At 41.4% G+C, this 16,862-nt stretch overlaps 1 protein-coding gene across 5 annotated transcripts in view; it reads left to right on the top strand.

Moving 5' to 3' along the window:
* Positions 1 to 16,862, top strand: part of UNC80 (unc-80 homolog, NALCN channel complex subunit) — a gene marked incomplete at both ends in the record, with an annotated part of 220,728 nt that overhangs the window by 157,698 nt on the left and 46,168 nt on the right. For all 5 annotated transcript variants that reach the window (XM_080799158.1, XM_080799156.1, XM_080799155.1 and 2 more), the window contains 8 exons: positions 2,394 to 2,577; positions 5,806 to 5,900; positions 7,291 to 7,380; positions 8,087 to 8,188; positions 10,363 to 10,543; positions 12,145 to 12,413; positions 14,282 to 14,416; positions 15,869 to 16,007. In XM_080799158.1, coding sequence (XP_080655284.1) covers positions 2,394 to 2,577; positions 5,806 to 5,900; positions 7,291 to 7,380; positions 8,087 to 8,188; positions 10,363 to 10,543; positions 12,145 to 12,413; positions 14,282 to 14,416; positions 15,869 to 16,007 — 1,195 coding nt within the window. The remainder of the gene's footprint in view (positions 1 to 2,393; positions 2,578 to 5,805; positions 5,901 to 7,290; positions 7,381 to 8,086; positions 8,189 to 10,362; positions 10,544 to 12,144; positions 12,414 to 14,281; positions 14,417 to 15,868; positions 16,008 to 16,862) is intronic.

Below are 16,862 nucleotides of genomic sequence, written 5' to 3'. Positions count from 1 at the left end.
GAAGCCAAAGCCCATGGCTGCTATGACTTCAGTCTGTGGGCCCCAGTGGTACTTGCGGAGAGACAACCTCACCTCAGCTCCTGCTGGTGCTAAACACCCCTCTAGATTCTGGTTGCATGTCCCCTGTGGCTCCAGCTTAGGGAGATCCCTGGCTAGAGCATTAGGCTCAGTGACGCCAGTCTGTGGCGATTCTATCCAGAAAGTTCTCTAGTCAAACTTTCTGCTATTTCTTTGTCCTATGTACACAACACAAAAACCAAAGGTAGGTTATCAAAGCCATACGTCAGGGCCTTCCTCAGGTTAAAAATGTGCCCTACCACGTTTGTGTAGCATTCCAGCTGGTATCGAACGGCTCTGAGGTAAACTTCCGTCAGAGACCCTAACAGAGACTGGAGGCAAAAGTCCCTTCAGTGTGTCTGCCCATTTCCTCGGGTCCCTGGGTAGGGGAGATGCTCACCTGGACCACTGCTCGCCATTGTCCTTCAGCCTTGGGAAAAGAAGATGGACATTTCATTTCCTGTCTTCCATACTCTTCCCTGTCAACTCCTAATAAGCCTTAATGGCAGACATAGATCCTCCTACCTAGGTAATTGACAAGCTAATAGAGAAAAGATCTGGCAACACTTTGGCTTTGTTGTATAACCTTATTTTACATGAATATAAATTCCTATTTTTCATTTCTCTCCAAACCCTAATCTTTCCCCAAATCCCAAGTATATGGACGCCTTGAATGGACTAGAGGCGGGGCCTTATAGTCAGAATGGTAAAACAGTGAAGGACAAATTCCTTTTTAAACCATTACCCTTATCATGTGTCTCTTTTTACTAATGACTTAAGGATATGTATCGTGGGCATGTTGGGACCAGTGACCTATCTCTTCTAATTTTGTCGGGGACTATTTATTTAACTGTGACCCAGTGACCTTCACCCTGGGGTTTGAGCCCATCTCGGGGTGTATGAAAACTTTTAAAGGGATTTGGTGCTTAGATAGTTTTAAGGGAATAAATCTCCAAATCCTCAACTTAAAAATATACAGTAACACTTCGTGAGCATGCCTGCCATCTCAAACTTCATTCCTCTACTGTCCACAAGAAAGGCCCACCCTGACCAGCCCACATATCGCCAGATGCATTGAAGATGTGAAAGACAGAGAAGGAATCTGATATACTGCATGAGTTTTAAGGAAGCCTCATTTCTGATGGATCAAGGCATTTTATTTTTTTTTAAGATTTTATTTTATTTGACAGAGAGAGAGATCACAAGTAGGCAGAGAGGCAGGCAGAGAGAGAGGAGCAAGCAGATTCCCCACCGAGCAGAGAGACCGATGCAGGGCTCGTTCCCAGGATCCTGAGATCATGACCTGGGCTGAAGGCCGAGGCTTAACCCACTGAGCCACCCAGGTGCCCAGACCAAGGCACTTTAAACCCATAGGATGGGCAGTAGCTCCTTCTGAACACGGATCCTGTCCCTGTCCTTTAATAAAATCACCTTTTTGCACCCCCACCAAAAAAAACCAAAACCAAAAACACACACACAACACACACACACACAAACCCCATAGGACTTACCACCTTTCCCTGTCTTTGATAGATTCTCCTAGAGGTGAGGTTTGGCCCTCATTAGGGTGGTTAGCCTTCAGAACTACCAAAGCAGGTTAGGTTAGTAACACCATAGGCTGATCCTTTCAACATAACTAGAAAGATTTCTGGGATTAAGAAATTTTTCAAGATATAATCGATAAAGCCATGAGGGGGGAAACTTCGATGTTATTTCTTTATGATTTTGTTGTATACTGTTGAATAAGGTCCTTAAAACTAATTTCATCAAAATTTGTTGAAATACACATTCTGATTACAGTCAATCCGCCTTTTATTTCAATTAGAGAATGTTTAATATATTCTCCTATTAACAAAAAAATTGCTTTATGATGAGACATTTTAATATGTACAAAAGGGCACAGAGATTTTCAAGATTTTAGGAGACACAAAGAAAAATCTGTTAAGTTCACCAATTCAGCCAAGCACAGTGTTCACTGGTTCCCCGGTTAGACATAATCCAATCTGCAAATACCATTTCAGCAAACGTCACATAGAGATCAATTTGGGGTGGCCTCAGTACCTGAACTACCAAGCGACTTAAAGCCTGGAAAAACAATATTCTGCTTTTGTCTAAAATCACCATTCCCATGATACACAAAAATGTATGCCAACCTGTTTTGGTTGGCTTTCCAGTTCTACTCTCTCCTGCTCACGGCCACTGAAAGTATTAGAGGAACCATTGAACAGAGAATATGAAGGAACAAAAGAATACTTGATTAAGAAAAAAAGAGCCAAGGGAATGAGAATGTTTGCTCAGGGTTATCGTGGCTTTGTGACCTCTTCCTGTTCTTCTAGGTGGGATTAATCATGTACTTCGTGCGGACCCCCTGCGAGTGGGGAATGGACGCCATTTCAGCCACCCTGACTTTCCTGTGGGAGGTGGTGGGTTATGTAGAGGGCCTCTTCTTCAAGGATCTCAAGCAGACCATGAAGAAGGAGCAGTGCGAGGTAAAGCTGCTGGTGACGGCTTCCATGCCAGGTAACCCATTACTGCTAGTGGATGACATAACTTTTCTCTTTGTTTAAACATATAAATAATCCTTTTAAAGACCGGCCGCCTCTTTCATTCATGAGAAGATTGTCAAGAGTCCTGACCCTGGTGTTGAGGGCTTCAAAGAATTTTTGTTTAATACAATCTGAAGAAGTACAATAGACCTTTCAAAAGTCAGCAGTTGCCAGATGAAAGGGGAGACATCAGAACCGAGCCACGTGAGTCAGCCCTTGAAGAGCAGCCAGGGTTGAAGATTTATTTGAGTCTATCACACAGGGCCAGCTGAACAGGGAGTCTTTCTGAATGAATGTTTGGCACCACAAGGGGAACAATACTGTTTGCATGGCATGGACCCCAGATCTTTGTAAACTCCATGAGAGACGGCTTTATGAAAAATTGGAAAAGGGACAAGCAGGAAGAAAGAAAGGAGAGCAACAAAAGAACATGAAGTGTGATGTAAACTTGAGCTAAGGGTCTTTTTCACTCCTGATAGCTTGCTTTTCCTTAAGATAGAAATTCTTCCAAGTCTTTATCCTGGTGCAGTGACTAAGAAAATATGAGATGATCCGTGCATTAAAATAAAGAGAAAGACACAATTTTATAAAGATGAGAACACAGGTTATGGCAGTGTAGAGGTCTGCATTAAAATCACTTTACTGCCATTTATTAATATGGTTAGTATTAACTAAAAAAAAAAAGTACACCATTTTTCAAGCTTTCTTTACTCATGGGTAAAACAAGGATGTGATTCATATGGCACAATCATGAGTAATCAATACGTTCAGGTAGATAAAATACTTGCTATCATACCTGACTCATTGCAAGCATTCCATAAATGGAAATTGTGTATTTATATGTTCAATAGGTTATCCAACAAGGTGATCGGTTTTTATTATAGCAAAGAAGCTCATGTTGTCATTCACAGACTTAAAAACAGCTCATTAAAAGTCAAGGTATATCATGACATTCTCAAAGACTTATAATGAATGAATGAAGTAGAATAAGTACTAACTCCCTAGCCAAGTAAAATACAGAAAATGTAAATTTAAACTGCATTCCAGGTGCTTGTCATGGTTTTGCTAATATCTCTGTTTATATTTTCTCAACCATTACTGCATGATCATCTCATTTAAAATACAGGGATATAGTACTTGTTGCCATGTTTAGGGTTTGAATTCTGACTCTTCTGCTAAGCAAATGTGTCTTTCAAAGGACGGATATCCAAGATCTATAAAGAGCTCCTCAAAGTCAAAACCCAAAAAACAAATAATCACATCAAAAAATGGGCAGAAGACATGAAAAGACACTTCTCCAAAGAAGACATACAAATGGCTAACAGACACATGAAAAAATGTTCATCATCATTAGCCATCGGGGAAATGCAAATCAAAACCACATTGAGATACCACCTTACACCAGTTAGAATGGCTAAAATCAACAAGACAGGAAACAACGTGTGTTGGAAAGGATGTGGAGAAAGGGGAACCCTCTTACACTGTTGGTGGGAAGGCAAGTTGGTGCAGTCACTTTGGAAAACAGTGTGGAGATTCCTTTAAAAATTAAAAATAGAGCTACCCTATGACCCAGCAATTGCACTACTGGGTATTTACCCCAATGATGCAGATGTAGTGAAAAGAAGGGCCATCTGTACCCCAATGTTCATAACAGCAATGGCCACAATCACCAAACTGTGGAAAGGGCCAAGGTGCCCTTCAAAGGACAAATGGATAAAGAAGATATGGTCCATATATACAATGGAATATTACATCTCCATCAGAAAGGATGAATACCCAACTTTTGTATCAACATGGACAGGACCGGAGGAGATTATACTGAGTGAAATAAGTCAAGCAGAGAGAATCAATTATTATATGGTTTCACTTACTTGTGGAGCATAAGGAATAACACGGAGGACATTAGGAGAAGGAAAGGAAAATTGAACTGGGGGAAATCAGAGGGAGAGATGAACCATGAGAGACTGTGGACTCTGAGAAACAATCTGAGGGTTTTGGAAGGGAGGGGGTGGGGGGATGGGTGAGCCTGGTGGTGAGTATTAAGGAGGGCACATATTGTATGGAGCACTGGGTATGGTGCATAAACAATGAATCTTGGAACACTGAAAAAATCAAATTAAATTAAAAAATAAAATCTACCATATTTATAGCCAAAAAAGGAAAGAAAGAAAGAAAGAAAGAAAGAAAGAAAGAAAGAAAGAAAGAAAGAAAGAAAGAAAGAAAGAAGAAAGAAAGAAAGAGAGAGGTGGGAATGAGAAACATCCAATAAATCTAAATAATACATCCCAGCAGTCATAGGCTTAGCCTCTGGACCAATCTCAAAAGTGATGTTATTTGTTGCCTACATTCACAGTGGAAGAAAATGTTAAATTTCAGTCAGAGGTTAGTCAAGACAAAAGTGGGCCCTAGGGAAAGAGCCCTGCTGTGAGAGGAATGGAGTTTACCCTCAGTCACCAGTCTTCACATAACACCTTCCGTCATACCATGGGCCAGATATTTAAGATACATCCATCGTCTTGTTTAATCCTCCAAGAACTCTACAGAGTAGGCATCATTGTTTTTGCTCCATACCTAAAGAAACAGTGATCGAAGTTACTCAAATGTTTTGTTTGAGAACCCAAGGCTTGTGTGGGGAAGTTTCAAGTCCCAGTGTGCCCACCTGCAGATGCTGTGTTCTTCAGACTCTGGGGAGGGGGAGGGAGAAGCCAATGTTATGGGAGGTGTTTTATGTATAGTTTCTAACAGTGACCTGCAGTGGCCAAATAAACTCAACTCCTATTCAAAAAATATAAATAAATAAATAAATAAATAAATATGTCTTTAACTAAATCACTTATAAGCTCTTACCTGTAAGAACTTACGAGTCCATTTCCTTTGTTTTCTCACTTGTAGAATAAGCACAATAATACCCATACCATAGAGTTGCTGTGAGATTTAAATATTATGCACATAAAATGCATATAAAAGTATTGGGAACTCCATAAATAGTGGCTTTTGTTATTTAATTGGTAAATATTTTTAAAACATCTATTTTAACTATAAAAGAGTGATATTAGTCCAATACATAATTTACCTTAAGCAGTCACTAAGAGTAACAATAACAAAAAATATCAGCCCACTGAGAATATTTTAATATTTTGTGCCTTAAAGATAAATTTGACTAGAGTGGAGTTCAGCTTATGATTGTGTTTGCCTTCTGTAGGTACCAAAACCTTGGTAGTTCATGGACAGAATGAGTGTGATATCCCAACCCAGTTACCAGTCCATGAGGACACTCAGTTCGAAGCCCTGCTCAAGGTAGGAATGGTTTTTGACAGAAATGATTTTTTAATGCACAACGTCTGTGGCTATTAGAATTAAATGATATTTTCCTATCTTCAAATGAATACATGCATTGACTTACCCCTTGTAGAATCTGCTCCACTGCTGTGTACTTCCCGGGTTTACTTCCATGATCTTCCCCACACCTACCGACATTGTAGCTCTGCGTTAAGGTAGACAAATACATGCAACTCTTCCTTCAACTGAAATGGAACTTGACGCTCTCTTGTGTACAATCTCCCCTGGGAATGCTATCGATTCCTGCTTCAGAGCTCCCTGGCATCACTCGGGGGTAGTTCTGCAAGGGCCCTGGGGTTGCACACTGCAGGAGCTAGGGCAGGATCTGGGAGCTGCTGATCCTGCCAGGGACCCTTTCTCTGGCACTTAGTTGCACAGTATACAGTCTGACTTCCACATACAAAAATGAGCGAAGAAGCAGAACAATATACCTGAGAATAAATCAGGTGAGTCAAGAAAGTGTCTTTAATGGTTATGGCAGTTGTGCCCTTCAGCAGAAAGACAATCCATAGTTACACACACCGGTAAGGCTTTTAAGGTAAAGTAGTAAGTAAAGTACTACAGCGATTCCCCATCTATCTGGATTCCAAACTTTTAGTAAGCTGATTTCCTAGAACACAGCTCCAAACCCAGACAGGAGCAGGAAAAGCCTCTGAAAAATTCAGTTGTACCAAACGTGTATATCTTATTTCAGTACAAAATGCCTCCTTCAGGCTTTACCCAGACATCTCCAGAGAATTTCTAAGGCCCAGTGCAGCAAACTTCAACAACCACTCCATTCTCCTACTCACACTGAATGCTAGAGTAGCAGGAAGGCAAACAGAGTTAAGTCCCAACCCTGATTCTACCATAACCATTGTGCCCTAAATCGAAAGGACCTCTCCAGGCTCAGACTCTTTTTCACCAGTACTGGGGTACTAGTGCAGGGTATCCAAGTTACCGACATGGAGGGCATCGAGCTCAGAATACAGTATACAATAATGGCTCAATGTGTTGTAGCTTGTGTTGTTTTTAATGGCGTCACCAAACATGCTTTCTTCCTGGCGTTGAGACCAGTAGATGCCACTGTGCCTCCACAGTTCACTCTTCAGTCTGAATTTATAATTGTGCATCTTTTAGCACTTGGAGAGCAGATGATTTATATTACACCACCAGTCCCTATTATGTCATTCTTTGGGCAACTGTGTATCCAAATCCAATGTGTATCCGCACATATATACATATAAAAAGTATGCAATATCTATAATCCTTATAAGCCGTTACTTTGTTTTCATGATATTTGTATCTTCCAGCATACTACCTGGCACATGGTATGTTCTCCATAAACATTTGTTTATACTTGTTCTAGGAATGTCTGGAGTTTTTTAATATCCCAGAATCTCAGTCAACCCATTATTTTCTCATGGATAAACGATGGAATCTTATCCACTACAATAAGGTGAGACTGGGCAGTGATGCTCTCCTATTGAGTTGTGTCGGAAACTTGTCATGCTTTTCCTGAATGTTGCTCTCACTCAGGGAGGCATCGTTGTTCAGAGGTTAGGAGTATGGACACTTGGGTGATACCACCTTATGTCAGTTCAGCTTTGGACTGGCCACTGCACCTTTGTGCCCTTCATTTTCCTTGTCTGTAAAATGAAGAAGATGATAATAGATTCTGCCGTAGGAAGCAATAATTAAAGGTGGTAAGGCAAGTTAAGCATTCATTATTATTACCTCCTGATGAAAAATTAAGTTGCCCATATAATAAGTATGTGTGTCTGCTTGTAATTTTTATGTCCTTGTTCCCTTTTTTATTATGTTGAGTGTGACCATGGTGACCTGACCTAATGACCAAAGGGCACCTCAAGACCATCATTTTAAAATGACTTTCTTCCTCCAGAATGTCCTTTATTAAATTGCCCTTGGCTCCTTTGCTCCTGATGTAACACCCTAGTGTTTGGAAAGGACCTAAGCCTAGGTGGTTTGATGCTTTTCTGAGGTGGGGATTTATCTTCCCTAGGATTTTATAGAATTGGAGAGCATAAATGACAAAACCTTTAGAAAATACATAACTTTGTTTGACCTTTGGGTAAAGAGGATATGAGAGTCAAATGTTTAATCATCTGAACTCTTTTTTGTCTCTTTGTGTAATCCTGCCACAGACATATGTTCGGGATATTTATCCTTTCCGGAGATCAGTATCCCCACAGCTGAACCTTGTGCATATGCATCCAGAGAAAGGACAGGAGCTCATTCAGAAACAGGTGCCTGCCCTCCTCTATTTTACTATGTGGTTTTATCAAGTCATTGGGAGAGATGATCAGTGAATGTGTTGCCAATCCTGAGATTCTGATTCAGTCCTCTCCAGAGAGAATGGATGGGTAGACCCTCGATCAATAGTTCCCAAAAATCATGTGTTAGTTTTCATAATTTGGATCATAACGTAAAAGGATCAAGGAACACTCACTTGGATTAATGTTATGACAAATCGTTGGGTATAAACACTAGAAATCTTTGAATTTATTTACCTACTGGTTTCCAAGTTTTCTTTTCACATTTTTGTAAACCAGGATTGGAAGTACACAAATGTAGCTCTTAGAAAGTTGCCACAGAGGTTTACACTAGTTGGGAAAAATAAAATAAAAGGGATCAATGTATAATGCCTGGGAAAAGCACTGAGCTAAGCTGCAGAGACTTGGACACAGTCTTAGCTCTGCCATTGATTGGTCACCTGGCCTCAGGCATGTTACTAACTTCCCTTAAAACAGGAGGAGACATAATCAAGCAGTTGTACTTAAATATATGATTGAAGAACAAAATAAGGAAATTCACTATTTGTATGAGAAATATAACAATAGTCCACAATTTGAATAATGATACAATTTTATTATAGTCTATGTGTTACATTCATTTTTTTTTTTCATTTTTAAAGATTTTATTTATTACAGAGAAAGAGAGAGCACGTGCACACTTGCACATGCCCCACTAGGAAGGATAGGCTAAGGGGGGGTGGAAGGAAAAATCAAGCAGACTCCACACCAAGTGCACCCAACATGGGGCTTCATCCCAGGAACCTGAGATCATGACCTGAGCCAAAACCAAGACCTTAATTGATTGAGCCACCCAGGCACCCCCACATTAATTTATTTTTAATAAAATGTCTAAACAAGAATTTCAGGATAATTTATCATTTCTGTTTCTCTGCACATATCAAGGTTAATTTGACACCAAACTATTCAAAATAACTTCATGAAATGAATGAGTATGGCATAGAATTAGACCACTTAAATAATTAAAAATATAGTTAGCATAAACTACCTGAATTTCAGTGGAGAGAAGCAAGTATTACAAACTGTGAGGTGTTGGGTCTTCAGTATACATAACTGTCTAATTTCTAAATTAATTACCCCCAAGTTACCTCAGCCCCTGATTTTGGCAGCAAAAGAATTAAAACCATAATCAACATAGCAACTTCATGAGTGTTTTCTTTTTATGTTTAAGAATATGTTTTTAAATTGCATAAAATGGAGCTCTTGTTCTACGTACACTCCAAGTTGGAATTTTAAGATTTCTTTCTGAGTTTTGCAGGGAGGCTGTAGTATTCAAGCCTGTGGTTCTGGCCCTGGAGTTTCCTCAGCAGCTTTGGACTGCCCGTGACATCCCCCACGCACCCATCGTCAATAGAAAAGGAACAAAGAGGGCGCCTGGGTGGCTCCGTGGGTTAAAGCCTCTGCCTTCGGCTAGGGTCATGATCTCAGGGTCCTGGGATCGAGCCCCACATCGGGCTCTCTGCTCCGCGGGGAGCCTGCTTCCTCCTCTCTCTCTGCCTGCCTCTCTGCCTACTTGTGATCTCTGTCTGTCAAATAAATAAATAAAATCTTTAAAAAAAAAAAAAAAAAGAAAAAAAAGAAAAGGAACAAAGAGAAGGGACCAAGAGAATCCTGTCCATGCTATCTAGGTCCCATCAGCTTTTGTCCCAAGATAGGTTCTGCCCGGATCCCATTCCAGTCCTTTTCTAAGAGAAAAACCCGGAACAGCTTAAGGCATCAGTGGAAATGGTAGAGGCACTTGGAACTTACTGACTGGCTCCTGCTGGAAAAAATCTTCCATAGTGTGACATCCAGACAAATGGGCTCTATTTAATATGGAAGGATTCCTGACAATGCTTGCATTGTGCTCCGGCCCCCTGCAAAGCCCTGAGAAACACTTCCTTCTGCGGAACAGGCGGGTACAGGAAGTAAGAGTCAATCAAGCATTGTTTGCTCTTTCGATGTGGTAAAGAAAAAAAACATTTCTCCCTCAATTCAACACCGCCCCCCCTTGATTTTTTTATCAGCCGCATTTGCCATGAAAGATTTGACTTCAGTGTCTTCACTCCTTTTAATTTCAGGGTTGCTAATTCTCCATTTCCTCTGCTCCTGATTTTCTTTGCTGCTAGGTGTTCACTCGGAAGCTGGAGGAAGTCGGGCGGGTTTTGTTTCTCATCTCCCTGACTCAGAAGATCCCCACAGCCCACAAACAGTCCCATGTCTCCATGCTCCAGGAAGACCTCCTCCGACTACCCTCATTCCCCCGAAGTGCTATTGATGCTGAATTTTCACTCTTCAGTGATCCACAAGGTATCCAAAAAAAAAAAAAAAAGGCATTTTTTTTCTTGGGCTTCCTATATGCCTTTGTTTGGTCCTCAGCTGGAGAGCATCATTACCAGCCGAAGGTTCTCTAAGCCCGTGCTTCTCAGCCCTGAGGCATCAGAATCACCTGGAGAATTTGATAAACAAAGATTGCTGGGTCCACCCTCCCCAGTTTCTGATTCAGTAGCTCTGAAATGGAGCCCAGGAACTCGAATTTTAGCAAGTTCCCAGGTGATGTCGATGATGCTATTCCAGGGATCAAACTAAGACCACTGTTCTTAACTAATCATAAGCAGAGACTTTTGGTTTTTGTTTTTTTAATTTAAATTCAGTCTATTAACATATAAGGTATTATTGGTTTCAGAGGTAGAGGTCAGTGATTCATCAGTCTTATGTAATACTGTACTCATTATATCATGTGCCCTCCTTAATGTCTATCACTCAGTTACCCCATCTCCCAACCCCTCTCCCCTCCAGCAACCCTCAGGTTGTTTCCTATGATTAAGAGTCTCTTATGATTTTTCTCCCTATCTGGTTTTGTCTTGTTTTATTCCCCCCCTCCCCCATGATCCTCTGTCTTGTTTCTTAAATTCCACATATCAGTGAGATCATACGATAATTGTCTTTCTCTGGCTGACTTATTTAGTTTAGCATAATACCTTCTAGTTCCATCCACCATGTCATTGCAAATGGCAGGCTTTCATTTTTTGATGGCTGAGTAGTATTCCATTGTATATATATATATATATATATATATATGCCACATCTTCTTTCCATAAGCACTTGAAGGCAGTAGTATGATATTGTTAGGGTAGGTAGTAGTAGGTATTGTTACTTGACTAAGTGAAGAACAGGTGTTCATATGAACTTCAGGACAGAACTCACGTACAGAAATCAGGACAGTGGTTTCCTCTGAGTTGGTGGGGGGCAGAATGGAGCTCCTAGGAACTTTCTGAGATGATGAAAATGGTCTATATATTGACTAGTGCGTTGGTTACATGAGTCTGTATTTTTGTCAAAAGTCACTGAACTCTCCATTAGAGATCTGTGCATGTTTTACTCTATCTGAGTTACACCTGAATGGAGAGTTAGATAGAGACAGAGAGACAGAAAGAGACTCTCTTTGAAGCCTTGCTGGGTGACTCACTCATTAATTTGAGATATTTACAATTAGCCTCCCAGTGTTCAATGTCTTCTCTAGCCGGAAGTTCCGGAGCAAAAGGTAGAAAGCGCTCTAGTCTGTCCAGGAGTTTAGAGATCTAGAACCAGACCCAGCCCTGCCATTTCCTTTCTGCAACAACTAACTTTTTTCTCAAAGCCACAGTTGAATCCGTAGCAACACGCTGCAAATGCCAGCCGTGTCTTGCCTACAGAGTCGAATCAAAGAGGTGATGACGGAAGTCCTTTGAGAACCAGGGAGTGTGAGACCAGCGGCAGCCGCGTGTGCTGGAAGCAATTCCTCAGCACGACTTCACGTCCCAGAGTTGGAACAAATGGGAAACAGCAGTGCCCTCCGGTTGGCTCGTCCTCCCACGTCGACAGGATTGGCGTGGGGCTAATTCTGTCTCTGCTGTTTCGTGTTCCCACAGCTGGCAAGGAGCTGTTCGGCCTCGACACTCTTCAGAAGAGCTTGTGGATCCAGCTCCTGGAAGAGATGTTCCTGGGCATGCCGAGCGAGTTTCCCTGGGGAGATGAAATCATGCTCTTCCTCAACGTCTTCAACGGGGCTCTGATCCTCCACCCGGAAGACAGCGCCCTGCTCCGGCAGTACGCCGCCACGGTCATCAACAGCGCCGTGCACTTCAACCACCTGTTCTCTCTCAGCGGCTACCAGTGGATTCTGCCCACCATGCTGCAGGTGTGGCTCAGCCTCCTCACCAGACGATCAACTGCCCGTCCGGCAGGTCAACAAGACCTGTACTAAGACTTTTTAAGGATGGAATTGTCTGCTTTTATGGCAGTCGAAAGCACCAAATGAAATCTCCCCAGAATTTTCCGGAAGGTCACAATACCCTGTTCTATCTCTCCCGAGGTATCCCAGACCTGGGATAGGCTTTCCTGTTTCCTCTAGCCACTCTTTGAGGGGTTCCCAAAGGGCTGTCACTGAACCAGAAGCATCAGCATTGCCTGGGAGTTTGTTAGAAAGATACACTCCCCCACCCCAGACCTCCTTAAGCAGAACCTGTGGGGTCAGAGCCCGTTCATCTGGACTCTTACAAGACCTCCAGGGGGGTCTGATGCCCTAGAAGTTTGGGAATCACTGCCCTCTTTACCCAGATGTACGGCAAGTGTCCCGATGATGTTTCTCCTGAGACATTTTCTGATCTCTGAATCGAGATGGCTGCTGCTATTAAACTTGCTGTGCCGAGACTTCGGGAGGTCAATTCAGCAGGAACAGTTTCCATGTACTCAGGTCTAATGTGTGTCTGGCTACGTTTAGGAGTAGTGGCTGAAGTTCAGACAGAGCCTAGGGGCTCATCGTAGTCCTCTACTTCTATGGAAGTTTTAATAAAAATTATTAAACTGGGGACACCTGGGTGGCTCCGTTGGTTAAGCATCCGCCTTGGTCTCAGGTCATGATCCCAGCGTTCTGGGATAGAGTTGTCCCATATCCCTGCTCAGCAGGGAGCCTGCTTCTCCCTCGCCCTCTGCTGGCCGCTCGGCCTACTTGTGCTCTCTAGCTCTCTGTCGAAGAGCTAAATAAAATTTTTTTTTTTTTAAATTTTTAAAGTAATTCATGCTTGTGCGAAGTAGAGTTTGTTCAGTCTACAGGGGCAAGAAATTTTCTTTAGTATCAGGCCTCTCCTATTTTTAAATAGTTGGAATTTTCTCTATTTTTATGACTTTTTTACAGATTTCCAAAAATAATAAATGCTTGTTATAAAATCCAGAAGATAAAGTTTAAAGGAGAAAACAAAGATCATGCATAATCCTCCTTCCTAGATAACCATTTATTCATACTTCCTGAAAATCCTTACACTCTATCCTGCCTTTTTTTTTTTTTTTGAACAAAAGTTAGATCATACTACATATTGAAGTTTGGTACCTGCTTTTCTCACACCACACTAAGAATATCACAGGCATTTTCTCATGTAGCTACATTCAGTGCTAGAGCATCCTTCTAATAGCTACATAATATTCTCTTGTTTGCATATACCATAATTCACTTAACCTATCGCAATTTATGAATAGTTTCATTTGTTTGAAATTTTCCGCTATTGTAAGCAAAATGACGTAGGAATTCCTGTATATCCATCTTTGTACCTTTGTCCAATTCTTTTCTTGAGATAAATTCCTAGCGACAAACTCCCTAGGAAAAAGCATATTCATGTTTATTACCAAATTTCTCACAAGAGAGGTTATACTCTCTTATACTCCCATCTACCAGCGTATTAAATTAGCCGCTTCTCTCCATGCTTCCCATGGCTATGAGGTCTTTTGTTTTTGTTTTGTTTTTGTAGAGAGAGAGAGACTGTGAGGGGCAGGAGGGGGAAGGGCAGGGAAGGGGAGAGGGAGACAATCTTAAGCAGTCTCCATGTTCAGCACAGAGCCTGACACGGGGCTTGAACTCAGAACCCTGAGAGTAGGACCTGAGCCAAAGTCAGGAGTCAGATACTTAACTGACTAAGCCACCCACGTGCCCTTCCATAGCTATGAATTGTAAAAGCAAACATGACTCTGATATGCTGTTGAGGCACTTTCTGAATACGTGGCATTTTTCCACAGGTGTACTCCGATTATGAAAGTAACCCCCAGTTGCGTCAAGCCATCGAATTTGCCTGCCACCAGTTCTACATTCTACACCGGAAGCCGTTTGTGCTGCAGCTGTTTGCCAGTGTGGCCCCTCTCCTGGAGTTTCCTGTAAGTGCGCTCTGGGGAAATACATGTAGACCAACCCCATGAGAAAAGCAAAGGCTCTTTTAGTTAGAGTCTGCTGTAGCAAGGGAGTTCGCCACTTGGGTCTTGGCAAAGACTCAAAGGCAGACAGAGGAGTAAGAAAATTCTATGGTGGAGAAAAGGGAAGGCTTCAGGTATGCCCGATTGGGGGCTGTTGGTGTCGGGGAGCTGTAAGCAGGCTAACTAGATGTGGGCCATCCTATTTAATTGGCTAGGGGTACATATTTGTCTTTCTCTGATTGGTCTAGTTGAGAGCAGGGACAAGGAAGGATCAGGGAATCTGTCAGTTGTCATCAAGTCCTGGCCATTTGGGTTATTGTTTGGTTTCCAGTAGAGCTAGTAGTCTGACTTCCTACTAACCTGACTTGCAGCAGGCTTGCTTCCCGGGCGGATTACTGGGGACAATGGTTTGGTTTCCTGGGCAGGTTACCATAGGTTATAGATCAGAGCTCTATTTTTACATATGACCTGCTCATTTATATTGTCTGTTTGTATAATCAGCATCTCAGCTCTCTTTCTTCAACCGGTGGGATAAGAATCATTAATCATTTCTCTTCATTTTTCTTCAACCCTCATCTCCGCCTGTAGGATATAGATAGGCCAACTCCCCAGTTTTTTTATACTCGATTAATAAAAAGGAAGAGATCCCTGATTCTCCTTCCTTTCTACCACTGTCTAGCACTCACGCTGCTTTTCTTTTTCTTCGGAACGCTTATACCACATCACATGTCATGCATGTGTTGCACTAATATCTATCTCTACCATACCCCCAAATAGAATTTAAGCTCCATTAAAGCAAGACCTTCATCTGTCTTTCTGTTTGCTTTTGGTTTGTTTTTAGTTGTTTCGTTTGTATGTCTTTTTTGGTTTTGTTTTGTTACAACCTCAGTATACAGAATTGTGCATGGCACATAGCAGAAATTTAAGAGGGATTTGTTGTTTTAATGAATCAAACCATTTTAAATAGATTCGAGATGGCAAGCATCTCCATTTGGGAGTTATATTACCAAACAAGACTTGAAAAATGCCCAGAGTTGTTAAAATAAGCATCTGTTTCCCCAGACATATTTGAAGTGTTCAACTCCTACATTACAAAAGTTCCTTTGGGAATGTTGAGTCCTTCCATCGCAGACCAGAGGAGATGTTTACATGAATTGTTCTGGAGGTCTACATATTGCTGTATTTTTAGGAGTTTGTACGAATATCTCTTTGTACCAGATTAACATTTAATAGGTCCCTTGAAAGGCCAATGCTCATTCCAAAAATCATATAGCAGCATTGCTGGATCCTGGGAGCTGAATGCCAGATCGATGTAATTGTTACCAGTGGTGGTGTATGTGAGATTTGAACTCCTGATCAAACCACATTAGCACCGAGGCAGAAATCAATAAACTAAAACAGTCTTTCTTCTTACAGGATGCTTCCAATAATGGACCCAGCAAAGGCGTGTCAGCCCAGTGCCTGTTTGACCTGCTGCAGTCCCTGGAAGGGGAGACCACTGACATATTAGACATCTTAGAGCTGGTCAAAGCTGAGAAGCCTCTTAAATCATTAGGTAAAAACAAAAGTTGCCCTGACCTTCCCTTTGTAGATTGCAATTTTTTTTTTAATGATTCTATTTTAAATTCTATATTAAATCAAAACAGAAAGAAAAATGGAAGATTGGTATAAATTGAATGAGTACCTTTCTTATCTCCTATTTTTTCTTAAATTTCTTGAAAATCTGGTTGGCTTAGTCCGTTAGGTTAAGCGTCTAACTCTTGGTTTCCGCTGGAGTCAAGATCTCAGGGATCAAGCCCTGAGATCCTGGGATCAAGCCCTGCAGTGGGCTGGGTACTCAGCACAGTCTGCTTGTCCCCCTCCCTCTTCCTCTACTCCTGCCTGCAAGCTCTCGCTCTCTCTCTCGCTAGCTCTCACTCTCCCTCCCTCTCTCTCCCCCAACTCTCTCTTTCAAAAAAAATAAGATCTTTAAAAAATTTTTTTTAATTTCTTGAAAATCCTAAAGAGTATGGAATTCTCTACCATGGAAATTGTATTAAAATGGTGTCTGATACTACACTGCTCTAGTACCACAGTGTTCAGAAAATTAGGTTTTCCCGGACAATTCTAGGTGAGTAACTCTCTAAAATGGTCTTTTATGATCATGGAATGTGTAGAAGAAGAGAGAATTCAAAGATAAAGTCTCATGCCTTAGACATCTGCATGCCCTTGGATAGTAGGTCAGATTTTTTTCTAAACTACCCCCCAAAAAGCACTTTTATTTTTCTTCTGATTATTCAAAATTGGGAAACAGAATTTTAGCTCTTTGGATGAAGAAATTAATCGTGTTCACAGTTTAGGAATAAAATCTGACAGAGAAATGGCTATAAAATATAACCGGAATGTTAAGTGGTAATTTCTTCTTTATCCC

Source organism: Martes martes, assembly GCF_963455335.1.
Source record: "Martes martes genome assembly, chromosome: 3".
NCBI lineage: Eukaryota > Metazoa > Chordata > Mammalia > Carnivora > Mustelidae > Martes > Martes martes.
This window is presented reverse-complemented; position numbering and strand designations above follow the sequence as displayed.